Source organism: Capra hircus, chromosome 21 (assembly GCF_001704415.2).
Source record: "Capra hircus breed San Clemente chromosome 21, ASM170441v1, whole genome shotgun sequence".
Classification (NCBI taxonomy): Eukaryota; Metazoa; Chordata; class Mammalia; order Artiodactyla; family Bovidae; genus Capra; species Capra hircus.
Window position 1 is genome coordinate 66,134,744 of NC_030828.1, and position 25,455 is coordinate 66,160,198.

The 25,455-nt window shown below is 56.6% G+C and overlaps 1 protein-coding gene across 1 annotated transcript in view; it reads left to right on the forward strand.

Moving 5' to 3' along the window:
• The window catches only part of DYNC1H1 (dynein cytoplasmic 1 heavy chain 1), a 61,869-nt gene that overhangs the window by 23,854 nt on the left and 12,560 nt on the right, over positions 1 to 25,455 (forward strand). Inside the window, exons 13-51 of the mRNA XM_018066010.1 lie at positions 97 to 273; positions 363 to 473; positions 556 to 675; positions 1,158 to 1,397; positions 3,074 to 3,229; positions 3,370 to 3,483; positions 3,705 to 3,815; positions 3,894 to 4,103; positions 4,255 to 4,401; positions 4,741 to 4,907; positions 5,005 to 5,178; positions 5,952 to 6,117; positions 6,200 to 6,388; positions 6,484 to 6,678; positions 7,342 to 7,624; positions 8,098 to 8,198; positions 8,758 to 8,917; positions 9,819 to 10,062; positions 10,235 to 10,418; positions 10,621 to 10,833; positions 12,499 to 12,737; positions 12,903 to 13,059; positions 14,602 to 14,829; positions 15,287 to 15,517; positions 15,631 to 15,771; positions 15,998 to 16,231; positions 16,318 to 16,524; positions 16,608 to 16,729; positions 17,124 to 17,289; positions 18,242 to 18,405; positions 19,327 to 19,456; positions 21,316 to 21,449; positions 21,908 to 22,022; positions 22,121 to 22,282; positions 22,368 to 22,582; positions 22,665 to 22,869; positions 23,852 to 24,025; positions 24,127 to 24,246; positions 24,465 to 24,585. Coding sequence (XP_017921499.1) covers positions 97 to 273; positions 363 to 473; positions 556 to 675; positions 1,158 to 1,397; positions 3,074 to 3,229; positions 3,370 to 3,483; positions 3,705 to 3,815; positions 3,894 to 4,103; positions 4,255 to 4,401; positions 4,741 to 4,907; positions 5,005 to 5,178; positions 5,952 to 6,117; positions 6,200 to 6,388; positions 6,484 to 6,678; positions 7,342 to 7,624; positions 8,098 to 8,198; positions 8,758 to 8,917; positions 9,819 to 10,062; positions 10,235 to 10,418; positions 10,621 to 10,833; positions 12,499 to 12,737; positions 12,903 to 13,059; positions 14,602 to 14,829; positions 15,287 to 15,517; positions 15,631 to 15,771; positions 15,998 to 16,231; positions 16,318 to 16,524; positions 16,608 to 16,729; positions 17,124 to 17,289; positions 18,242 to 18,405; positions 19,327 to 19,456; positions 21,316 to 21,449; positions 21,908 to 22,022; positions 22,121 to 22,282; positions 22,368 to 22,582; positions 22,665 to 22,869; positions 23,852 to 24,025; positions 24,127 to 24,246; positions 24,465 to 24,585 — 6,727 coding nt within the window. The remainder of the gene's footprint in view (positions 1 to 96; positions 274 to 362; positions 474 to 555; positions 676 to 1,157; positions 1,398 to 3,073; positions 3,230 to 3,369; positions 3,484 to 3,704; positions 3,816 to 3,893; positions 4,104 to 4,254; positions 4,402 to 4,740; positions 4,908 to 5,004; positions 5,179 to 5,951; positions 6,118 to 6,199; positions 6,389 to 6,483; positions 6,679 to 7,341; positions 7,625 to 8,097; positions 8,199 to 8,757; positions 8,918 to 9,818; positions 10,063 to 10,234; positions 10,419 to 10,620; positions 10,834 to 12,498; positions 12,738 to 12,902; positions 13,060 to 14,601; positions 14,830 to 15,286; positions 15,518 to 15,630; positions 15,772 to 15,997; positions 16,232 to 16,317; positions 16,525 to 16,607; positions 16,730 to 17,123; positions 17,290 to 18,241; positions 18,406 to 19,326; positions 19,457 to 21,315; positions 21,450 to 21,907; positions 22,023 to 22,120; positions 22,283 to 22,367; positions 22,583 to 22,664; positions 22,870 to 23,851; positions 24,026 to 24,126; positions 24,247 to 24,464; positions 24,586 to 25,455) is intronic.

Consider the following 25,455-nt stretch of genomic DNA (forward strand, 5'->3'; position numbering starts at 1 on the left):
GGACACGCACCTTTTTAGCAGAGCATGACTGCACGCGTTGGCGTTTCACAGAACGAGAAGTCGAGCTGCCGTGGGTGGCTGTGCTTTCGTCTGCAGGTCTGGCTTCAGTACCAGTGCTTGTGGGACATGCAAGCCGAGAACATTTATAACCGGCTCGGGGAAGACCTCAGCAGGTGGCAGGCGCTGCTGGTCCAGATCAGGAAGGCCCGGGGGACCTTCGACAATGCAGAGACCAAGAAAGAGTTTGGGCCGGTGGTCATAGATTATGGCAAGGTGAGCCCCGCCGGCCGCCTGGAAGGCGCACTGTGAGGGCAGCATCTGACCGCAGGGAAGCTGCAGTGTGAACACTCCTCCCCCCGCAGGTCCAGTCAAAGGTGAACCTGAAGTACGACTCCTGGCACAAGGAGGTGCTCAGCAAATTTGGGCAGATGCTCGGCTCCAACATGACGGAGTTCCACTCCCAGATCTCCAAGGTGAGGAGGCGGGACCCTGGCAGGGCGGCAGGCCCGCCGGCCCCCTTGGCTCCCCGATTGACGCCATGCTGTCTGCCCACAGTCCCGCCAGGAGCTGGAGCAGCACTCAGTGGACACGGCCAGCACCTCCGACGCAGTGACCTTCATCACCTACGTGCAGTCCCTGAAACGGAAGATCAAGCAGTTTGAGAAGCAAGTCGAGGTGAGCTCTGTCCCTCGCTGTGTCTTGGGGATCCCCGGGGTGTCTCTGTCGTACCCCCTAGTGTCCTCGTAAAGGTGGACCCCAGTGTCCTGGGTGGCTGCATTTTAAAAGGCTCTGCAGGTAATCTTCAGGCACTTCAAGATTTGAGAACCACAGGTTCTTATCTTTTTAAATCTTTTACTTTAGTTGTTAATCTTCAAGTTCTCAAACTTAAATTTCCTTCTCATAGTTTGGACCTAGGGTGTGAAGCCCAGTTCCAGGGCGCTCAGGCCCTGCTCGGGGCCGCCTGAGTGTGGCCGGAGCTGGCCTAGCCGGGCCCCTCAGCGGCCTGCTGCCCTGGGACGCAGCGCTGTGGGCGGGGGAGGTTCCTGGAGGAGAGCAGGTGCATTCTGTGCCCACGGGGGTCTTCTCCTGTGGAGTCTGGCCGTAGCTCCTGTTACCCCTCAAGAAGAGAAAGCCCCGTGTGTTTGTTCCCTCTCCAGCTCTATCGCAATGGCCAGCGGCTGCTGGAGAAGCAGAGGTTCCAGTTCCCGCCGTCCTGGCTCTACATCGACAACATCGAGGGGGAGTGGGGGGCCTTCAACGACATCATGAGGCGGAAGGACTCCGCCATCCAGCAGCAGGTGGCCAACCTGCAGATGAAGATCGTGCAGGAGGACCGGGCCGTGGAGAGCCGCACCACTGACCTGCTGACCGACTGGGAGAAAACCAAGCCCGTCACGGTGAGCCCCGGGGCGGCCCCGCGCTCTCCCCGCACCAGCAGCGTCCTCTGTGTCCCCACTTTCAGACTGGGGCGCCCGGCCACGGCTGCGCTTCCCAGGGTGAAGGTGCTGCCTTCCTGTAATTAAGGGAGCCGTACTTGCAGAGAGTGGATGTGAAACTGTGAAAGCCCGCTTAGACAGACCTCTTTTCAGCCAGACCCCTCGCGACAGTCAGGGAATGCCTCTGAAGCCTAGCGTTTCTCCACTCATAAGTTGCCCTCTTAGTTGTAGCTGGGAGTTAGACTTGGCACTCTTGTGGACTCAGGCCAGGCGTCCCCCGATGCCACTACCCGGCCTGTGCGCTGGGGCCGTCCTGGGCTGTGCCAGTGTTGCCGCAGTGGTTAAGCCTCTCTGTGCCCAGAGACTGCCGCAGCCAGGCCTGTGCGTTCACTAGAGTTTGTGCTGAGCACCAGCCATGTTCTGGGCAGCAGGAACACAGCGGTAACCAGAAAGGAGCCTGCCCCCAGGGGGTCAAGCTCCCGCAGGAGACAGAGGATGAGAAGGGAACACGCACTTCAAGTCAGATGGAGACACGTGCTGGGGGAGGGTGTTGGGGCCTCACTGCCCTGCGGGGAGTCTGGCGTGTGGAGACCGGTGGGGGCAGGCAGGCGTGCCAAGGGGTGTGCAGACAGGCAGGATGGGGCTCAGCCATGTAGGTCACGGCCCGCCTGGTTCACTGGGTAGGATCCACACGGAGGCACACACGTGAGCCCTGCAGGGGAAAGATGTGAGTGCATCCTAGATGCTGGTCTGGTTTTGTGGACGGGGCTGCGGTTCTCCACGCAAGGCCTGGGGACCGATCGGGCTCCTCCCCGCTCCTTCCCCCCAATCCCCCAACCTGGCACACACACACACACACACGTCTGCTGGGTCGGCCTCCGTCCTGCCCTCAGCTGGTCCGTGCTGCTGGCCTAAGGTCCCACTTTGTGTCTGGTTGGGCCAAGGGGCCCCGGGGTGAAGCAGGCTGTGCTTCGCTGATGCCAGGGCTGCCAGGTCGTGCGGGGGAGTGAGGGCTGATCAGTAGGCAAGAGTGCAGCACCTCAGCGTGGACGTCTCTGATCGCCTCGCCTCGCGGGTGATGTGTTTAGCTAGAACTCTCTTTGAGGGAGTTCCCTGGGGGTCCAGTGGTTAGGACTCAGTGCTCTCACTCCTGAGGGCCTGGGTTCACCCCCTGGTCAGGGAACTGAGGTCCCACAGGACACAGCGTGGCAAAAAAAGAAAACTTGAATCAGTACTTGGTGTAGTCGTTCTCAAAGGTTATTGAAGTGGAAAGAGATCTGTGAATCGTGACAGTGCAGAAGTCAAGCCGCCTCCAGTGAGAACGGTGCTTTCCTCCTCACCTTCCCTCATCACTGATACCATGGCCGTGCCCTCGGGGAGGGCGTGCCTGGCAGGGCTGTCCTGCTCCGGGCCCAGGTCAGCGTCTCCCTGGCACTCCGCGAGGGGACACCTGACTCGACGGGTGCTCCCCTTGCCCAGGTCACGTCTGGAAGTAACAGGCACGTATCAGCAGCGTGCACTTGGGAATGTTTACACACAGACACACTCAAGGGAGCGCAGAGTCCCCTCCAGCGCCTCGGAGCCAGGCCCCTCTGTCCAGAGACCTGGCTCTGACTCGCTGGCCTTGACTGCTTCAGGGCAACCTGCGTCCAGAGGAGGCGCTTCAGGCTCTCACCATATACGAAGGGAAGTTCGGCAGACTGAAGGACGACCGCGAGAAGTGTGCGAAGGCCAAGGAGGCCCTGGAGCTGACCGACACGGGGCTTCTCAGTGGCAGCGAAGAGCGCGTCCAGGTACGAGCCGCTCCCGCAGGTGGGTGGGCACAGGCACCTCGTGCCGACCTCGCCCCCAGCCCGGCTGTCCCAAAGGCCCTGGCAGGGTCCAAGGTGGCTCCTCTTCCGGAGTATAACTGCTCTGCTGTCCTTGATCGCAGGTGGCCTTAGAAGAGTTACAGGACCTCAAAGGCGTTTGGTCAGAGCTTTCTAAGGTCTGGGAGCAGATTGACCAGATGAAGGAGCAGCCGTGGGTTTCCGTGCAGCCTCGAAAGGTATGCGTCACTGAAACAGATACCGCGTTGCCCTTCGCGTGTTGACAGTTGGAGACTTTACTTAGGAACTTGGCAAGCTGGGAGCTGTACTGTGAGTTCACAAGAAGTCCCTTCCCGGTCATTTACCTAAAATTTCTTTTCTTTTAAGGCTAGTGTTTAAATGTTTCACCCTTTAAAGGAACGTTGGCAAACTGAATACCACCTTGGGTTTCTCTTGACAGCTTCGACAGAATTTAGATGGCCTCCTGAACCAGCTGAAAAACTTCCCTGCCCGATTGCGGCAGTATGCGTCCTACGAGTTTGTGCAGAGGCTCCTGAAAGGCTACCTGAAGGTGGGTGACCCGGAGCTGCCGGCTGGGAGGTCAGCCGGAAACACGCCACGCGGATAACTCAGCTCCCTCCCTCCACAGATAAACATGCTGGTGATTGAGCTCAAGTCCGAAGCACTTAAGGACCGCCACTGGAAACAGCTGATGAAGCGGCTTCACGTGAACTGGGTTGTGTCTGAGCTGACCCTCGGCCAAATCTGGGACGTAGACTTGCAGAAGAACGAAGCTGTGGTCAAGGACGTGCTGCTGGTGGCACAGGGGGAGATGGCTCTGGAGGAGTTTCTGAAGCAGGTGCGTGTCGGGCTGTGACGCACACCTGAGCTGTGAGAACGGAGCCTCCCCTGGGGTCCCTCTTGTCCCCATGACGGTAACTCACTCGGTCACTCACGTAGCTGGCGAATGCCCATACGTGGGTGACCTGCCTCTTTGGGTTTCAATTCAGATACGAGAAGTGTGGAACACTTACGAGCTGGACTTGGTTAACTATCAGAACAAGTGTCGCCTGATCCGCGGCTGGGACGACCTCTTCAACAAGGTCAAAGAGCACATCAACAGCGTGTCCGCCATGAAGCTCTCTCCGTATTACAAGGTGTGCTGTGGGGCTTCCCTCCCGCACATCCACCGTAATGCCCACAGCCTCGCAGGGATGTCCCTGGCGGTCCAGTGGTTAAGACTCCAGGCTTCCACTGCGGGGAGCACGGGCTCGATCCCTGGTCAGGGAGCTAAGACCCCAAGTGCTGCCTGGCCAAAATAAATTAATAAATGTTTAAAAATAAAAGCGGCCTGGCTCACGGTTACCAGGGACCTGTTTTTAGAAAATGGGAGTCACGTAACTTGGTGGAATGTTTGTCTGCATTTTGGGGTAAGTTCTGGCATATCCGAGAGGGGAGAGGGTAGCAGTTGACCTCTGCCCTGCTTCACCTGCTAGGTGTTTGAGGAGGACGCCCTGAGCTGGGAAGACAAACTGAACCGCATCATGGCCCTCTTCGACGTGTGGATCGACGTGCAGAGGCGCTGGGTCTACCTGGAGGGCATCTTCACAGGCAGCGCAGACATCAAGCACCTGCTGCCGGTGGAGACCCAGCGGTTCCAGAGGTGCGGCCTCCGGCGGGTGGGGGTCGGAAGGCTGGGCTTGGCCGGGAGCACTCTGCGTGAAGGCTGACAGTGACCTCGCTTCTGATTTGACCTGTAGCATCAGCACGGAGTTCTTGGCTCTAATGAAGAAAGTATCCAAGTCTCCCCTGGTGATGGACGTTCTTAACATCCAGGGGGTGCAGAGGTCTCTGGAGAGGTTGGCAGACCTGCTGGGAAAGATCCAGAAGGCCCTGGGAGAGTACCTGGAGAGAGAGCGCTCGTCTTTCCCCAGGTGAGGGGGCGTCTCAGGCGCAGACTGAGGGGAGGCCCAGCTCTGTGCTTTCTTCCCTCATGGCCTATGTGTTGCTGACTCTGACATCAAGGGTTTTGTTGCCAGTAATCCATTTAATGAATACAGTTTTCCTTTCATCGACTGATTCCTCTTAATTTTTTACCGTGGATTTGTGTACTAAGCTCCATTTAAACTATTATTCACCCTCCCAGGCAGCTTGTCTCTCTTAAAAAACTCACTCTGATGATTTTATTTTCTAAGTGGCATTTTTTTTTTCTTTCTAAATAGTTTGAGTGAGTGAAAGTCGCTCAGCTGTGTCTGACTCTTTGCGACCCCATGGACTGTAGCCCGCCAGGCTCCTCTGTCCATGGGGATTCTCCAGGCAAGAATACTGGAGTGTGTTGACAATGCCCTCCTCCAGGGGATCTTCCCAGCCCAGGGATCCAACCCAGGTCTCCCGCACTACAGGCAGATTCTTGATGGTCTGAGCCACCAGGGAAGCCCTCTGAATAGTTTACTTATAAATTGAGCAGGGTTTTTTTTTAAAAATGACGAAGTGAGGCGAATTATATGAAATGCATTGTATTTCTCTTCGGTGTCTTGCTAGGTGAGTGAGTTTCTTTTGCTGAGGGCTGGAGCAGACCTGGATGTGATCTGCATTCAGGCTGGAGATGGTCCACACTGTCCATGTCCACCGACCTCTGTTACTGTTTGATTCACCTTATTTGTGTATGCGTCACGTTTCAGCAACTTCAATGCTGTTTCAATTTTAGATTCTATTTTGTGGGTGACGAAGATTTGCTTGAAATCATTGGAAACAGTAAGAATGTAGCTAAGTTACAGAAACACTTCAAGAAAATGTTCGCTGGCGTCTCGAGCATCATCCTCAATGAAGACAACTCCATCGTCCTGGGCATCTCGTCCCGTGAAGGAGAGGAGGTAGTTAGGTTTACGACCGTAACTCAGAAAACTTCGCTCCTGTCTTCCGCACACCGTAATTCTTGGGTTTTCTTTATTTCAGGTCATGTTTAAAACTCCCGTGTCAATCACCGAGCATCCCAAAATCAACGAGTGGCTCACGCTGGTGGAGAAGGAGATGAGGGTCACGCTGGCCAAACTCCTCGCCGAGTCCGTTACCGAAGTCGAGGTCTTTGGTAAAGCAACATCAATCGACCCAAATACCTACATCACCTGGATTGACAAATACCAGGTACTGTCCAGTGGAAGGGCGACGGTCTGTGGGTGGGGCCACTGGCTGATCTTTAAAACCACTCTTTCGGGTCTCCTGTGTGCCGCGCCTCCCAGGCCCAGCTGGTGGTCCTGTCAGCCCAGATCGCCTGGTCTGAGAACGTGGAGACGGCACTGAGCAGCATGGGCGGGAGCGGCGACGCGGCCCCCCTGCACTCCGTGCTGAGCAACGTGGAGGTCACCCTCAACGTGCTGGCTGACTCGGTCCTCATGGAGCAGCCCCCGCTCCGCAGGCGCAAGCTAGAGCACTTGGTGAGTCCTCCTCCTCCTGGTCAGGCTCCCCTGCCTTCCCCTTGAGCAGCTAAAAGAACTCACACTCGAGAAATATCCTCATTGGTGTCTTGGAGGAAATCAAGTTGATGGCCTCTTGAGAAGCGCTGGGTAGTCCTTGGCCTTCTCTTCCTGTTGAAGGGCAACCTTGGGGAACAGGAGCCACATGCACGTCCTGGTAGAAAGGGTGACCTCCCGGTTCAAAGGCTGACGCTCAGCCCTTGGGGTCTTCACGCTCTCACCCCACCTTCCCAGAGCTCCACCTCCGGAGGCGTGTCTGTGAGCCTTGCTGTTTCGCTGCTGGGCTTGTGAGGTTGTGGGGGGCAGACAGACTGTTAGGTCAGCAGCAGCTCTTCTCCGATCGTGTTTTATGTGAGTTGCAGGGTTTTTACTTAAAATAGGGTGTTTTTGTCGTTCTCTGTTTTTGTTGCAGTTCTTTATCCTATGTAATTCCATCGTGTGACTACCAGTTCTGTTGTTTTTAAAAGTAAATTTATGTTTCGGAATATTTATTTATATCATAATTGGACCTAGGATCTCATTTCAAAGTTTCCTAAGTAATGCGCACTCCCAGAAGAGGCACTTCCGTACTTCAGTTCAGGGAGTGTACGTTACGATAAACTCCTAAAGTGAGTCTGTCTTCAGATCACAGAGCTGGTTCACCAGAGAGACGTCACCAGGTCCCTGATCAAGAGCAAGGTTGACAACGCCAAGTCTTTTGAGTGGCTCAGCCAGATGCGGTTCTACTTTGACCCGAAGCAGACCGACGTGTTGCAGCAGCTGTCGATTCAGATGGCGAATGCCAAGTTCAACTATGGCTTCGAATACCTGGGTGTTCAGGACAAGCTGGTCCAGACCCCCCTCACCGACCGCTGCTATCTGACGATGACGCAGGCCTTGGAGGCCAGGCTCGGGGGGTCCCCATTTGGTGAGTGCCTCCACACACCTGGTCAGGTGAAGTCGGGGTGAACCTAGTTCTCGGAGATTAAGCAAATGATCTAAACGTATTTCTTAACTGTGTGGCTAGTACAGTGTTAAACTTTAAATCTTTACATCAGTTACTACGTTTGTAGTTGACCCTTGAACAGCACTGGTTTGAACTGCAAGGGTCCCCTTAGACGCAGATTTTTTTAATAGATATGCAGTCAGCCTTCTGTGTTCACGGGATTCCCATCCTCAGATTGAACCAGCCATGAATTGAAGCTTCCTTCTGAGGTTGGTTGAATCCAGGATGTGGAACCTGTGGATATGGAGGGCCGACAGTGGGACCCGGTGGAATTTGCTTAGAGACGGAGGGTGGACTGTACTTTGATTTCTTTTGAAAAGAATTGCTTTTTACAGTTCTTAACGCTAAAGACGTGTTCTCATTTGAGGTCTCAACTCCTTTTCTTCAAATAACAGGGCCTGCAGGGACCGGGAAGACCGAGTCTGTCAAGGCCCTTGGCCACCAGCTGGGCCGCTTTGTTTTAGTTTTCAACTGTGACGAAACCTTTGATTTCCAGGTGAGAGGCTCCGAGGGAGCCGCCTAGAGCAGAGCCCGGGTGGGGAGCGCAGGCCTGCGCCTCTGGGGCCATGAGCCGTGTGCACAGCACTCTCCTTTGGGAACGGGGTTACTGGGGCTGTTTGAGGGGCCAGTTGGTGCGTGACGCTAACGTGAGCCTCAGGTCTTCAGGTTAACTCTTCAGTGTGACATATCCTTCTAGTGTCTGTGTTTAGGAAAAACAAATAGCAAAGGCTCTTTTTACACAACAAAAATTGTTAGCTCTGTCACTGGAATTTTTTGCACAAGAGGGAAAATAATACATCTGTTCATCTGTGTACGGAGTACTTGCTACATGTAGGGCTGGGCTCCTTGCCTCACAGGTGAAGCTGGTTCCACCTTCACAGCCCATTCCACCCCCCTGCACTCCTCTGGGAGGGAGGTGGTATTCGCGTTTCAGAGATGAGCAGACAGGTTTCAGGATGTGATTTGCCCGGGTTGGACCAGTCACCCGAGCCAGGATCGGAACCCTGTACAGCCAACACCGGGGCCATCTTTCAGCTCCCTTCTTCTCGTTTCAGGCAATGGGCCGCATCTTCGTGGGGCTCTGCCAGGTGGGGGCCTGGGGCTGCTTTGACGAGTTCAACCGCCTGGAGGAGCGGATGCTGTCGGCCGTGTCGCAGCAAGTACAGTGCATCCAGGAGGCGCTGCGCGAGCACTCCAACCCCAGCTTCGAGAAGAGTGAGGCTCGCCTTCTTGCGTACAGTTACCCTGCTGTGGCTTAGAAACAAGAGGGGGTTTCGTGTAGTTCCCAGACCCGAGGTTGCAGGCGGGGTGGTGCGTCCTGATGGAAGACGTGGGCGGGGCCCAGGATGGCACTGCCCACCTCGCCCCATGGCAGCCAGCGGGGCGGGCCATGCTTCCTCTGCAGACAGAGGCCCCAGGCTCCTCCCTGTGGCCCCGCAGAGCCAGGCCTCCTGGCCGGAGTGTTGGGACCCGACCCTGGTCACGTGTCTGGGAGTCCCTGGGAGCTAGTTCCACACACAGCCTAGACGCATGAGCTGGAGGAGTTACATACATCCACGATGGGTAGTTTACCTGTTAATTTTCCCTTTCGGTCCATAGCACTAGTAGCTCGTCTTACCAGACCCGAATAAAACGAGAGGCGTGTCAGAGAGATGAGTGCCTGTGAACTCCACGCTCGCTTACGGAGGAACCTGACCCTGAGTGTCGAGAGTTGGGGGTGGTTTTGTCTTTGTGTGTGGGTGGGTTTTTAGTGGCCTGAGGAAAGGGCCGTGTCCGTGGTCTTAGCCAGTTGGTTCATCGGCGTTGCTGCTGCCGCCGCTGTGAGGCTATGTTCCTCTTCCCACGTCGGCCTCGTGATGCTCAGTAATAACATGCAGATAGGGTAGTCGCCGCTCCGGTGCCTTGATCTGGGCCACACCTGAGTGGCTCTTATGTGGGCAGGGAGTGTGGAAATGGGTCTCCCTGGGCAGGTGGCGCTGTGCTGCTGAGAGCCCGAGGAAAGGCCAGGCCACAGCTCCCGTGGGTCCTGGGCTGGCAGGGTGCTCGGTTTGCCCTTTCAGATTTTACGGTGGTTTTCTGACCATCACAAGCCTTAACACTGTCATTTGAATTTCAGCCTCTGCCCCCATTACCTGTGAGCTGCTGAACAAACAAGTGAAGGTGAGCCCAGACATGGCCATCTTCATCACCATGAACCCGGGCTACGCGGGCCGGTCGAACCTCCCAGACAACTTGAAGAAGCTGTTCCGGAGCTTGGCCATGACCAAGCCCGACCGTCAGCTCATCGCCCAGGTCATGCTGTATTCTCAGGGCTTCCGCACAGCGGAGGTCCTCGCCAACAAGATCGTCCCTTTTTTCAAGTGAGTTGCTGAGCATCATTCCTAATCGTGTTTCTGGCACGTGTTAACTGCACCATTTAAACGCGGCCTGTGTAATCCCATTTCTTTCCACATGTCCGTTCTCATTTCTCGATGTTTGACGCTGCTTGGGGCTCAGCGGGCACTGCTCTTAAGGAAGCCCTTTCTCCCTTAGACTGTGCGACGAGCAGCTCTCTTCCCAAAGCCACTACGACTTCGGTCTCCGAGCCTTGAAGAGCGTGCTGGTGAGCGCGGGGAATGTGAAACGGGAGCGGATCCAGAAGATCAAGCGGGAGAAGGAGGAGCGCGGGGAGGCAGTCGACGAAGGCGAGATCGCAGAGAACCTGCCTGAGCAGGAGGTGAGGGGGCAGCCTCCCCCGCACTGATCCAGGGCTCACGGTCCCAGGACGGACGTGCTGAACGGGCAGCAGTGGGGTGGGTGGGGCGGGGTGCTGGGTCTCCGCACTTGTTCTCAGGGCAAGTGGGTGGTGGGTCCCTGCGGGGACAGAGCCGTGAACGCGGAGCCGCCGCCCTCGGAGCTCAGCCCGTTTCCCCCCGCAGATCCTGATCCAGAGCGTCTGTGAGACGATGGTGCCGAAGCTGGTGGCCGAAGACATCCCGCTGCTCTTCAGCCTCCTGTCGGACGTGTTCCCCGGCGTCCAGTACCACCGGGGCGAGATGACGGCACTGCGGGAGGAGCTCAAGAAAGTGTGTCAGGAGATGTACCTGACCTACGGGGATGGAGAGGAGGTCGGCGGGATGTGGGTCGAGAAGGTGAGTGGGGCTGTGGGGCTGGCTGGAGCCTCACGGACCCCCGCCCCAGGGGCCATGGGGCTGGCTGGAGCCTCACAGACCGCCCCCACCAGGGGCCACGGGGCTGGCTGGAGCCTCACAGACCCCCCGGCCCCCCCAGGGGCTGTGGTGCTGGCTGGAGCCTCACAGACCCGCCTTTCCCCTAGGGGCCATGGGGCTGGCTGGAACCTCACAGACGGCCCCCCCAGGGGCTGCGGGGCTAGCTGGAGCCTCACAGATGCCCCCCCCAGGGGCTGCGGGGCTGGCTGGAGCCTCACAGACCCCCTTGCCCCCCCAGGGGCCGTGGCACTAGCTGGAGTCTCACAGACGCCCCCCTCAGGGGCCGTGGGGCTGGCTGGAGCCTCACAGACGCCCCCTCCAGGGGCTGCGGGGCTGGCTGGAGCCTCACAGATGCCCCCCCAGGGGCTGCGGGGCTGGCTGGAGCCTCACAGATGCCCCCCCCAGGGGCTGCGGAGCTGGCTGGAGCCTCACAGATGCCCCCCCCAGGGGCTGCGAGGCTGGCTGGAGTCTCACAGATGCCCCCCTCAGGGGCCATGGGGCTGGCTGGAGCCTCACAGACCCCCTTGCCCGCCCAGGGGCCGTGGCACTAGCTGGAGCCTCACAGATGCCGCCCCCCCCAGGGGCTGCGGGGCTGGCTGGAGCCTCACAGACCCCCTTGCCCCCCAGGGGCCGTGGCACTAGCTGGAGTCTCACAGATGCCCCCCCCAGGGGCCGTGGCACTAGCTGGAGTCTCACAGATGCCCCCCCCCAGGGGCTGCGGGGCTGGCTGGAGCCTCACAGACGCCCCCCGCCAGGGGCCGTGGCACTAGCTGGAGTCTCACAGATGCCCCCCCAGGGGCTGCGGGGCTGGCTGGAGCCTCACAGATGCCCCCCCTCCAGGGGCCGTGGGGCTGGCTGGAGCCTCACAGAGCCCTCCAGGGGCTGAGAGAGGCAGCGGCCCTGCCTACCTGGGAGGAGCCGCATCTGATGGGCTGTGTCCACCAGGCATGCCATCTGGTTTGTGAAGATTTGTCCCAAGACCCTTGATAGGATTATTTTCTTAAGTGCAGTGATAGCAAAACTTACCTGAAATGTTCACTCACATGGTGCAGTTTGCTCTCCGAAAATGCCAGCTAAAGGGGAATGACAGACACTGGGAAGAAGTGTCTTTGATAGTAGAAGGTCTTTCCAGCATCACGATTAACAATATAAACATGCCCATTGGTGCAGAGTTTACAGTCTCTTCTGCACCGGCTTCTTCCCTTCGTCTCCTCTGTGAGAGTCACTTAGGAAAAAGGGTCGTGTGCCCAGGTTGTGCCTGTGACCCTGAGCCTTGCTCCTGGGTTAGACAGGGGCTCCGTCAGCTGCCCCCCATCCTCCTGGCAGGGGTCTCTCCTGAGGCAGCTTGCTGAGCAGTGCCCGTTCCACTGGCTGCAGCTTCCCTGACTCTTCAGACAGCGCCTCAGTGCAGTTAAACCCTTCTCTATCTGCCATGGTTGTGTCTGGCTCAAGGACTCTGGTTGGAGATCTCAGGCATTGCCTGGAGGGCTCCCAGCACATGTCTCTTGCCGGGCACAGTGAGGAGCAGGAAGGAGCCTTGGCGTGCCTTCTCTTGAGCGCTGATGTCACTGCTGGGTTTGCCCCCAGGTTCTCCAGCTCTATCAGATCACCCAGATCAACCACGGCTTGATGATGGTGGGGCCCTCGGGCAGCGGGAAGAGCATGGCCTGGCGCGTCCTTCTGAAGGCTCTGGAGAGACTCGAGGGTGTGGAGGGCGTGGCCCACATAATCGACCCCAAAGCCATCAGCAAAGACCACCTGTACGGAACCCTGGACCCCAACACCCGGGAGTGGACGGACGGGCTCTTCACACACGTTCTGAGAAAGTGAGTACACGTGGGGTGGGTTCGGGGCCTCCAGAAAACTAGGGCCTGGCGTTCTGTCCTTGTGGAAACTGCATTATTCTTACACAGTCTCGGAATACTTCAGAGATGGTTGCAAGCTGAGCGTTTTAGTCTGAGTCACCGCTGTCTTAACCCCTTCCACTCCAGGATCATAGACAACGTGAGAGGTGAGCTGCAGAAGCGCCAGTGGATTGTCTTTGACGGCGACGTGGACCCTGAGTGGGTGGAGAACTTGAACTCGGTGCTGGACGACAACAAGCTGCTGACGCTGCCCAATGGGGAGCGCCTCAGCCTCCCGCCCAACGTACGGCCTGCGCGCTTGTGCCCAGCGTGCTCAGCCAGGAGGGCGGCTCTGGTCGCCCTGGGGTAGCCGAGGGGCAGTAGCTTCGCAGTTGGCGCCTCTCTTGCTAGGGTTGTTCCATCCCCAGGGCCAGTGAGAGACTTTCCAGAGGGTTCATTGGTAACCTGCTGCTCACTGGTTGTCAGGCATGCTCTGTAATCAGCCTTTCCTGCAGCCCGGGGAGGTAGGGTTGTGGTGGGGATTTCTGGGAAGTGGCACAGTGAGGGATTTAGACGTGGATCTCATGGTCATCCCTTGGAAATGAGCGTCTTGTATGGGTCCTCCTGATTACAACGCCTGATAGGTGGGTAACCATGCGCAGGCCTGGCATGGATGTGTGTTCATGCTTTGACCCCACGTTTATGGAGTGCCACGGTGTGCCGGGCCCCTTCTGTATGCTGCAAATACAGCCGTAACCAACACAGACAAAACCGCTGCTCTCCTGAGGCTCACAATCAGAGGCAGAGGACACAGATAGACGGGAGAAGTGGGCACGGGGCTGTGGAGCGAGCAGACGAGTAACGCGGCTGAGGCAGGACATTGGTCCGTCAGGGCTTCACGGGACCGCTGGCGGCCTCAGTGGAGACTAAGGCCTGAGCGAGCAGCTCCCGGGCGTTGGGGTGGAGCCTTGGTGGCGGGAGGAGCCCCTGGACATGCCCACACACACCGGGAGGGGGGCGGTTGGCCAGCGTGCAGGGACGTAGGGACAGGACCCGAGGGAAAACAGGCCTGGGGTCCCCGAGGACTGGAGCTTGCCTGCCAGGGTAAGCTGGGAGGCCGTGGGGATACTGAGAAGTGACCGAGTTGTGTGAGTTAAAGCGCGTGCTGCTGGGATCTGCTGGTGGGCTGAGGGAACAGGTTCCAGCAGGACCTCTGAGTGGGTGAGTGGGTGCTTTCATCACGACAGGGTCAGCGTTAGCAGTTATGTTACTTGTGAAACCAAGACGCAGGTCTAGGAACTCACACTCAGCAGACGAGTGTCGGTATGACTTGTCAGGGTCATCACCCAGCAGATTCTGACTGTTGTCGGAAAGGTGGATTTCCTTGTGAGGCACGTTAGCCCTGAGGTGAAGGCTCTGGAATCAGACTCTGGTTTGCCTCTCAGCCCCACCGTCTACTAGCGGTGGACCCGGCAAGGCTGCCAACCCCCTGTGCAAACGGAAACCCTGCTGGCCAGCCTGGCGGGCTCAAGTGCGAGGGCCTGGCCACAGCCCCTCACTGCGGGCCCTGTGGTCCAGGGAGCCCCGCCGTCCAGGGAGCGATGGTTCTGTCCCATTAGAGCTCCCGGTTCTCCCAGCCACAGGGGTTTTTTTCCTGCCCAAGTTCTTAAGGAGAGAGGTTGCTGGGTGTTGTAATAATGCAGACTTAGATATTTTTACTTCTGAACTGAGTGCAGAGAGATTAGAGTTAAATCGCTCTTTCAGTAGGTAGGTAGGTAAACCAACTTTAACTTGCTGATATCTACCAAGCCCATGTCCTTAAATCTGCTTGCCGTTCTCCCTCCAGGTGCGGATCATGTTTGAGGTGCAGGACTTGAAGTACGCCACGCTGGCCACCGTGTCTCGCTGCGGCATGGTCTGGTTCAGCGAGGACGTGCTGAGCACAGACATGATCTTCAACAACTTCCTGGCCAGGCTGCGCAGCATCCCACTGGACGAGGGGGAGGATGAGGCCCAGCGCCGACGCAAGGGCAAGGAAGACGAGGGCGAGGAGGCCGCCTCCCCGATGCTGCAGGTGCGGGAGGGGCTGGCGGTGTGTGCCCAGGGGGTCCCCTGCCCCCGCGAGTCCAGGCACGTCACAGCAGCCCCGCCCCTGCTGCAGCCTGGGACTTGCGGGAGGTTAGCATGATCAGCGTTGTCTCACGCCAGCTTCTGAGGAAGCCAGTGGTCACAGTTGCAAAAGTGTAGACATGCATGGAAAATTTAAAGAGTTCTTTCAGATTTCTCTGCAAATTGATGAAAAATGGCCTATTTTCAGTTTTGATGGTAAAACCCAGTGTTCCTAGGAAGCATGATTTTTGAGAACTGCCAGGATGAAGGAGTGGGATTGGTCACTGGAGCCTCGACTCCTCATTTTTCAACCCATAAAACTTTTCATCGTGATGGGGCCCTCCCCCAGGCCCGGGTTAGAGCAGGTGAAAGTCCCCTAGCCTTGCTAGCTGGCCACTGAACTTGTTGACCCGCCCTCGCAGATCCAGAGGGACGCGGCGACGATCATGCAGCCGTACTTCACGTCCAGCGGGCTGGTCACCAAGGCGCTGGAGCATGCCCTCACGCTGGAGCACATCATGGACCTGACACGCCTGCGCTGCCTGGGCGCGCTCTTCTCCATGCTGCACCAGGCCTGCCGCAATGTGGCGCAGTACAACGCCAACCACCCTGACTTCCCCATGCAGAGCGAGCAGCTGGAGCGCTACATCCAGGTCAGGGCTGGGCGGCTCCGGGCACCGCGGCTGCAGGGCTGACGTCGCTGCATATGTCTCTCCTTGAATGTTGAGACTCCACTCAAATTGGGATCTGCCTCCTTCCCCCGCAGCGGTACCTGGTCTACGCCATCCTCTGGTCCTTGTCTGGAGACAGCAGGCTGAAGATGAGGGCAGAGCTGGGCGAGTACATCAGGAGGATCACCACAGTGCCGCTGCCCGCCGCACCCAACATCCCCATCATCGACTACGAGGCACGTGCTGGAGGGCAGTGTCCACCCCGCTTCTCGCCCCGCAGCGGCCTCACCTGCACTTGATCAGCCTTTCCTGTTGGGGGATCTTGTCCCTTTAGTCTCCCATGGCACAGGGAAGGAGGGTTAACTTGGAGGTCCTGACTTGGGTGAAAGGGAGCAGGTCCTGCAGGCCGGCAGGCTCAGGGGACACCCCCACCCTGGCTGACCCTCGCCCGCCCGTCTGCAGGTGTCCATCAGTGGAGAGTGGTCGCCGTGGCAGGCCAAGGTGCCACAGATTGAGGTGGAGACACACAAGGTGGCCGCCCCGGACGTGGTAGTGCCCACTCTGGACACCGTCCGCCACGAGGCCCTCCTGTATACTTGGCTGGCCGAGCACAAGCCGCTGGTTCTGTGTGGGCCCCCCGGGTCTGGCAAGACCATGACGCTCTTCAGCGCCCTGCGGGCCCTGCCCGACATGGAGGTAAAGGGGCAGGATCGGGCGGCCGACCTCGGGGCCAGGGACGCGATCGGCCTTCCACCGCTCCCCTGGCCTCTGTCCTTCTTCAGGTTGTGGGTCTTAACTTCTCGAGTGCAACCACCCCAGAGCTCCTGCTGAAGACCTTTGACCACTACTGCGAGTACAGACGCACCCCAAACGGGGTCGTTCTGGCCCCCGTGCAGCTTGGAAAGTGGCTGGTATTGTTCTGTGACGAGATCAACCTGCCAGACATGGATAAATACGGGACGCAGAGGGTCATATCCTTTATCAGACAGGTCTGTTCCTGTCCGCGAGGCCCCGACTCCCCACCCACGTTACTGCTCACTTCTGCTCCTGACACGTCACCCCCTTTTCTCAGATGGTGGAGCATGGGGGCTTTTACCGAACCTCTGATCAAACCTGGGTGAAGCTGGAGAGGATCCAGTTTGTGGGGGCTTGTAACCCACCCACTGACCCTGGGAGAAAGCCCCTCTCTCACAGGTAACACCGCCGGTAGACTTCCCGGGCTCACACACAGCAGTTCCAGGATTGCTTTAAACAGCATAACAGAAACACGGTTTTGATGATAAAAGTAACAAAATACTGCTCATCACTGGGATTCCTCTGGGTTTCCCTGCACTGTGCTGGAAACCTCGGAAACACACTCAGGATGAAAGCAGTAGTGAGCTGCCCAGACCTGCCTGCAGGGCCCGGGTGAGGCTGAAATAAGCCGGAGTCATTTTCCCACCTCTGCTGGCTTCATATTCGGGTTTCTGGAGCCGCTGCTAGGTGTGAGGCCACCCTGAGCTGTGCCGGGAAGCCTGGGGGCGGGGCAGGGGGTGGTCCTCCAGCGCGGGCACGCCGCGCCGGCGGCTGAGCCGGGCTCTCCCTACAGGTTCCTGCGCCACGTACCCGTGGTGTACGTGGATTACCCGGGCCCCGCCTCGCTGACGCAGATCTACGGCACTTTCAACCGGGCCATGCTGCGGCTCATCCCGTCGCTGCGCACGTATGCGGAGCCGCTCACTGCGGCGATGGTGGAGTTCTACACCATGTCCCAGGTGCGCGGTCTCCCAGCCCGCTCCCGGGGCCGAGGGCTTGGGAAGAGTCTGCGCTCCGTGAGCTCCTGCTCAGCACGGGGGCTTCCCGCGGAGCCCTCTAAGTCAGGTCACTCCTCCAGCCGGTGCCACGCCCAGGGGCCTCGTCTCCCTTTTTCTGCGTCCTGGTCCGGCCGTGTGTGCATCTTCATTCCCTGATGAAGCTGAGACTGGACGGTGCACTTTCTAAGCGGTTGTGCACACTTGGGTCTCAGCAGACCCAACCCGGGCACTCACTCTTCCGTGGTGTTTATGGTGACCTGGTGTGGCCACCACACTCAGGCTGGACCAGTTACACTCCCACCACGGTGCCTCGTCCAGCCTTGGAAAAAGGCTGATTCAAACCGTGTTTGCTCCTTGGATGAGCAGAGGTGCTTCTCATGGTTTTGATTGGCATTCCTCTGTTAGCTTCTAACAAGGGCTCCTGCAGGAGAGCTGCCGATATTCCACTGAGACATCATCTAGCTTAGAGTCCTGTGTGGGAGCTCACTTGTCATGTTACTACAAATGCTTTCGACTTTTCATGATTGCAGCCTTTTACCTACATGTTTTAAGTATCATGAAATGTAAACTTTTTTCTTTGTTTTTCTTTTTGAGATAATGCTTAGAAAAGCTTTCTTTCAGCTTAGGAAGTACACTTTTTCAAGCATTTTTATAAGAATTTTTCTGTAGTTTTATTTACTTTTAGTTTTCTCAATGTAATAAGATATAATTAATTTCAACATAAAGTGAGCACTTTGGATCTAATTCTGTACTAAGTCATAGTCCCCCCATTATTTATTATTTCATTCTTGCATATTGCAGGGTGTAGATTCTTCATTTTTAATATAGACATGTTATGCCACATTTCCCTCTGCTACTGCTTTTCTTGTCCTGGGACTTTACACGGAACTTGGTGTTCTTTTTCTTCCCGCAGGAGCGGTTCACTCAGGACACACAGCCCCACTACATCTACTCACCCCGAGAGATGACCCGCTGGGTTCGGGGAATCTTCGAGGCCCTGAGGCCCCTGGAGACGCTGCCTGTGGAAGGCCTCATCCGCATCTGGGCACACGAAGCCCTCCGTCTCTTCCAGGACAGGTGAAGCCGAGGGTCCGGGTAGCTCCCTGCTCCCCTTTATTGACCCCCGAGCTAGAGTCTGCACGGGGCCTGCCTGCCCCCTGGTGGAGGGGAGCCTAGCCTCTGGTGATTGATCACGGCCACCCCCTGTCCGGGATCTCGGTGCTGTGACGGCCCTGCTTGGTTACCTTTGGACCTTGGGCAAGGCATTTTGGTTCACCTCTCCCTGTCGGGTGGGCCCCATGCAAGGTCAGAGTGCAGAGGTCACAGGTGATTTCAGTGCCTTCTCACTACAGCCTGAGGTGCCGTCCTGTAACCGTGAGCCCTCCCTCGTCCTCAGCCTTGGCTCTCAGCAGGGGATTTGCAGCTGTGTCTCTGGGGCTTTGGTTTTTCTCTTTTACCTGTTAACCATTTATATCAAGTGTAAGCTTTGATCACATATATCACTTGTAAGCTCTGGCTTTTGCTGGTTAAGTGACCAGTACCAAAGGGAAGACTTCCTGACAGCTGTAGTTGGTGTTCAGCATGGATCACGGGAGGTTCTCTGTGGTTTTAACCATTGTGTCAGTAAAAGGCTGAGTTTTTTTATCTTTTAAGGAATCTGAAGAATTACTGATTTTTAAAAATCAGAACATTTTTCTTATATTCTTTGTTTATAGCTCTGTACAACCTTTGTTTTAAGACAAATTCTTAGTTTCCCCAGGTCCTGCTTTGTCATTTTCATTTATTTTTCTTTTATTTTTAATTTCGTGTGTTTAAGCACTGCACTGTAATATCTACATTCTGGATCACTTAAGGCATCTTGAGTTCAGATTCTTTGGTTCTTCCATTTGCGGGAAATGAAGGTTTCTGGTAGAAGACTAACGCCAGGCCTTGGAGTAGCCCACAGCACCCTCAGAGCCTGGTGTTTTCTCAGCGCGGCCTCTGTCTTTTCCTCTGCAGACTTGTCGAGGACGAGGAGAGGCGCTGGACCGATGAAAACATCGATATGGTTGCTTTGAAGCACTTTCCCAACATCGACAAGGAGAAAGCCATGAGCCGGCCCATCCTGTACAGCAACTGGCTGTCAAAGGTGATGCGTTGGCGCCGTGTCTGCAGTACTCCTTTCCTTCTGTCCTTTCAGTTAGGATCATCATCTAATCAGAAGTGTCTTTGACTTGCGCTTACTGTAAAGGAGGGCATGGTGTTGTTCAGTCGCTCAGTCGTGTTGGACTCTTTGCAACCCCATGGACTGCAGCACACCAGCCTTCCCTGTCCATCACCTTCTCCCAGACTTTACCCAAACTCATGTCCATTGAGTCGGTGATGCCATCCAACCATCTCATCCTCTGTTATCCCCTTCTCCTGCCTTCAGTCTTTCCCAGCATCGAGGTCTTTTCCATTGAGTCGGCTCTTTGCATCAGGTGGCCAAAGTATTGGAGCTTCAGCTTCAGCATCAGTCCTTCCAATTAATATTCAGGGTTGATTTCCTGTAGAATTGATTGGTTTGATCTCCTTGCAGTCCAAGGGATTGTTAAGTGTCTTCTCCAGCACCCCAGTTCGAAAGCATCAATTCTTTGGCACTCAGCCTTTTTTATGGTCCAACTCTCACGTGATGGAGGTGTGATGGGCTACAGAATTGTAGCCGTGGATAATTTAGGGCAGACAGTCCCAGGAGCAGGCTGCTCTGAGAGCTGTGGATGCTGACCGCCAGAAGGTGTGGTTCAACGTGTTTGCATTGAAGGGAGTCTCTGCCTCAGCTGCTTTCACTTTCCTCACTGTAAAAACAAGGCATTGTGGGTAATCTGTGTGCAAGTGTTCGATGTACTGAGATCCTAGGCAGAGTTGACATTTCCAGAATAGCTGGAAGTTGTCCTTTCCTCAGAAGGAGAGCAGGGCATCTTAGAAGGTTGCAGCCTTGGCGTGCATTTCTTCAGTGGGGAGTGCTGACTTGCGCCCGAGGACAGTCTTCCTTTAGGAGCTCAGACTCATAGGGTAAAGCAGCTCCGTCTTGGGAGCTGCTGACCCCGGTGTGGGGGCTCAGGTGAGTGTTCACAGGCCTCCATCTGGGTGCCAGGAAGGGCGTGGCAGACGGAGGGCCTGTGGGAAGCAGGGGCACAGAAGCAGGAAGAACAGGGAGTTCTGTGCAGTGTTGCTAGAATGTCCTGTTTATTTCTAGGCTCTAGATACTAATCCTGTTTCATTCGCAGGCAACATCTTTTACCAGTGGCTTGTCTTTTCACTTTGTTTATAGCATCATTGGAAGAATGAGCGTTGTTAATGGACTGTCATTTAAATCCTCAGTCTGAATTGAGTTAGCATGTAGGGTTCCCCGAGTGCATGTCCATGGCCTGTCGCGGGGGCTCTGGGTGGCTCTGTCACAGGTTTTTGCAGGGGCCTCTTACAGAGCTCTATCCCGTTGGCTGGTTTGTTCATTGCTCTCTGGGCTAAAACCACGTGCTCGTGATTATGGCTGTGAATCTGCCTGCTGGGACGCCAGCACCTCACTCCTGGCTCTTCTCTGGGGGGTCTTTGCATTCTGGGCCTTTCCTCTTCCAAATGAACTTTGGAGTTGGCTTGTCAAGTTGCTCCGGTGTGACTTCCACCATCCACCACTGACTCTGACTGGGGTTACGTTGAATCCACGTGTCACTTGTGGGGAGCTGGCGTGGTTGCAGTCCTGTATTTCTCTCTCCGGGACTGTGGTGTGTCTCTTCATTTACCGACACGTTCTGTGCTGTCTCTCAGTGATGTTCGGCTTTCTCCATAAAGATTTTCCGTGTCTTTAGGTCTCACCCTAGTTTGCTTTCTTTTTTGTTGCTGTGTTGTAAATACCTACTTTTCTCTCGCTCTTTAGGACAGTTTTTCAGTATGTAGAGATGGGATCCACTTTGCTGTAAGAACTGAGGTGATTTCTTCTTAGTTAAGTAGATCTTCCCTTCTTTCCTATAGGACTACATCCCAGTAGACCAAGAGGAGTTACGAGATTATGTCAAAGCCAGGCTGAAAGTTTTCTACGAGGAAGAGCTGGACGTGCCTCTGGTCCTGTTCAACGAGGTCTTGGACCACGTGCTCAGGATTGACCGGTGGGCTTTTGGTTTTTGCAGCCTCCCCACTCGCCCACACTGCTCTCAATTTACTGGTGGGGGGAGGGCTCATGCCTGGCCCCTTGCTGGCCTCCTGACAGGCCCCTGCGCCTCCGCCAGCGATTCCCGCTCCTCTGAGTCCAGCTCTACTGTCCCCAACGTCCCCACTAAGCAGAGCCTCATTCTGCCTCTCTGGGCGCCTCCCACCTGCCTTGGTTCCGGCCGCTCACCCTCCTGCTCGAGTTGTCAGGGTGTCTGGAGACAGGGCCATGTCTCTTTTCACCTTTGCTGCCTCACTGGCAAATCACAGTTGCTCCACGGATGTTTAATGTACAAATACAAGTTGAAATGCATTCCAGATATTATAGACTAGATCCTGAAAAGTATTAGGATTTGAGTATCCAAGGGGGAGCGGAGCATGAAAGCCTCAACCTGCATCCCTTCTGATGATGTTCCAGAATATTCCGTCAGCCTCAGGGCCACTTGCTTCTGATTGGCGTCAGTGGAGCGGGCAAAACCACCCTGTCACGCTTCGTGGCCTGGATGAATGGGCTGAGTGTGTACCAGATTAAGGTGGGTCTGGCCGGAGTCTCTTGATCCCCACAGTGAATCCTTGCTCATGAACGTAGCTCCTTGGGTGAGAAAGGAGCTGACCCACCCCACTCCTGCAGGTCCACAGGAAGTACACGGGCGAGGACTTTGATGAAGACCTCCGCACAGTGCTGCGGCGTTCTGGCTGTAAAAACGAGAAGATCGCGTTCATAATGGACGAGTCCAACGTGCTGGACTCCGGGTTCCTGGAGCGGATGAACACCCTGCTGGCCAACGGCGAGGTAACCCCTGATGTGCCGTGCGGGTCGCGTTCTGTGGCGCCGGGCTCCGAGGACCAGCCAGCCAGGGTACTGTGCTGTTTCCTAGGTGCCCGGCCTCTTTGAGGGAGATGAGTACGCCACCCTGATGACCCAGTGCAAGGAGGGGGCCCAGAAGGAGGGCCTGATGCTGGACTCCCACGAGGAGCTGTACAAGTGGTTCACCAGCCAGGTCATCCGCAACCTGCACGTCGTCTTCACCATGAACCCGTCCTCCGAGGGCCTCAAGGACCGCGCTGCCACCTCCCCCGCGCTGTTCAACAGGTACGCCCGCCGCGCACAGCTCTGCTTTCCCGGGGCAGGCCCCGCCCTCGGGAGCCGCTCCGAGACGTGGGCTTCTTTGCAGGTGTGTGCTGAACTGGTTTGGGGACTGGTCCACGGAAGCTCTGTATCAGGTTGGCAAAGAATTCACCAGTAAGATGGACCTGGAGAAGCCGAACTACATCGTGCCCGATTACATGCCGGTCGTGTACGACAAGCTGCCACAGCCGCCCTCTCACCGCGAGGCCATCGTGAACAGCTGTGTGTTTGTTCATCAGACTCTTCACCAGGTGGGTTCAGTCCTGAGGTCACGGGAGAAGCGAAACTGACCACCGTGCTGACGTGGAACTGAGCTGATGTAGAAGTAGCCCCCGAGGCACCTCGGGCTTGACACTGTAGCCTCGCCCGGGAAAGAGTGCCTGGTTCTCGCCTGCTTCCTGCCTCTGTCAGCGACGTCTCAGCTGCTCGGGGCCCGGCTGCGTGTTCTCGGGCCGTCTGGCCCCTCCCCATGTTGCCTCCATCTGCCCTGTCTCGCTGCCTCTTTCCAGGCCATGTGCTCCACTAGGGCAGGGGCCACGGTTTCTCTGTGAAGGGCCAGCTGGTTGGTGTTCCAGGCCTCGTGGCCCTCAGAGTCCCTGCTCGGCCTCCCGAGAGCCTTGTGGCCGTGAGCGAGCGGAAGCCCCACATGCAGAGGCTGCCCCGTGGAGCGTGATCTGCTGGCCTCTGCTGGCTGCCTCTCTGTGGGTTCTCTGTATCAGAGGAGTGCAGTCTGCCCCCATCAGAGGGGTCTGTGAAGAGCACTTTGACCTGCAGGCATCCTGTGGGCCCTGCCCTCCCACTCCTGCAGGCCACCTCCACTGCCCCCTGCCCTCTCCACACCTCCCTCCACCTGCGGGGACTGGAGGAGGTGATCTGTCTCACCCTTCTTGATGCCGTTTCTTATTTTGGTTCCGCTGAAAATCAGCAGAAGGTAGAGGAGGTGTGCTGACGCCTACGTAGTGACGACCAGCTTGGGGAGTCTTTTCCTGGGAAGTACACCCCTGCGAACACCACCCTCCTCCTCTCAGAGAAGCGGGAGGAGAAACCTCAGAGGTGGGAGGGCTTCTTGGCGTCTCACGGGAGGCGGCTGGACCCAGTCCCAATTGATGGGACTTCTGAGATCTGAAGCCATGCCACCACATCATGCCAGCAGAACAGTCATGTTCTGAGGTTAAATTGTGACGTTTTGAGGCTAAATCTCGGAGGACTAACATGGTCTTCATTTTCCAAAAGGCTAACGCCCGGCTGGCGAAGCGAGGAGGCCGCACCATGGCCATCACGCCGCGCCACTACCTGGACTTCATCAACCACTACGCCGACCTGTTCCACGAGAAGCGGAGCGAGCTGGAGGAGCAGCAGATGCACCTGAACGTGGGGCTCAGGAAGATCAAGGAGACGGTCGACCAGGTCCGCTATGGTGCGAGCGGCCCTCGCTGGGAGGGAGCGGGCCGTGTGTGTAGGCGAGCCCTGTGTGTTTCTGTCGCCCTGATGTGGCTTTTGCTCCTCAGGTGGAAGAGCTGCGTCGGGACCTCAGGATAAAGAGCCAAGAGCTGGAGGTGAAGAACGCGGCGGCCAACGACAAGCTGAAGAAGATGGTGAAAGACCAGCAGGAGGCCGAGAAGAAGAAGGTGCCGCTTCCTGTCCTGGGAATTGTGGCCTGTGTGGGCCGCGCATCTCCGTCTCCCCAGCTTATGTGTGTGTGTGTGCATGCACGTGTGTGTGTGGAGTGGGTGCGCACACACGCACGCACGTGTGTGTCCCGGGCAGCGTGAGGAGTGCTGTCTAGGGTTTCATTCAGCAAGTTAGCCAGTGCTCACCCCAGAGCTGAGCCATGCTTTGTCTCCAGGTCATGAGCCAAGAAATTCAGGAGCAGCTGCACAAGCAGCAGGAGGTCATCGCAGACAAGCAGATGAGCGTGAAGGAAGACCTGGACAAGGTGGAGCCGGCTGTCATCGAGGCCCAGAATGGTGCGTGCTCGCCGCGGGGGCCTCGCGTCGGGGAGGGTGGGGGGCAGCAGGGCCCCCCACAGGTCCCGGTGTTGTACGTCCCCGAAAGCATCAGTGAGAAGTCTCAGAAACCTTCTCTAAATACTTCAGACTGTCCTCATCTCTGAAAGTGAGGTCCCCATGGAGCTAGTCCACTTTCCCCACGCATGCACGTCAAGATGCTTCAGTCCTGTCCAACGCTTTGCGAGCCCATGGATGGTAGCCCACCAGGCTCCTTTGTCTATGGGATTCCCCAGGCAAGAATACTGGAGTGGGTTGCCATGCCCTCCGCCAGGAGAGCTTCCTGACCCAGGGATCAAACCCACGTCTCTTACGTCTCCTGCATTGGTGGATGGGTTCTTTACCACTGGTACCACCTGGGCCCTTTTTATGAGAAAAAGTTAACAAGATAAGTTTTTCATCAAAACATTTTCTTAATTTGGTAATGATTTCCTAAGCGTACTGTTTGCAAATCCTCGACTTGAATTTCATCGAGGAATGTCATGAAGTGTGCAGTTTTGCCATAACTATTGAGAGTGTCCTGGTTGTGGCCAGCAGTGACGAGTTGCCAGCTTCCTCCCCCCTCCCTCTTGCACCCCGTGTGCTGGGACATGCTCAGGAGGAGATTGTGACCCGGGCCCCTGTCCTTGTCTGCCCCACACCTGGGAGCGGCCTTCACCCCGGCCTTCCTGCCCACCAGCCTCAGACTTGTTCTGGGTCACCTGACGGCTTGTAGTCTTCTCATTACACCACACAGGACTGGAAGTGGCCTTCCAAACTGTGGGTTTTCATTGAGTTGGATTTGGATGAGAATTTAATTTAGGTCTCACCTGCCAAATGACCACTTTTAAA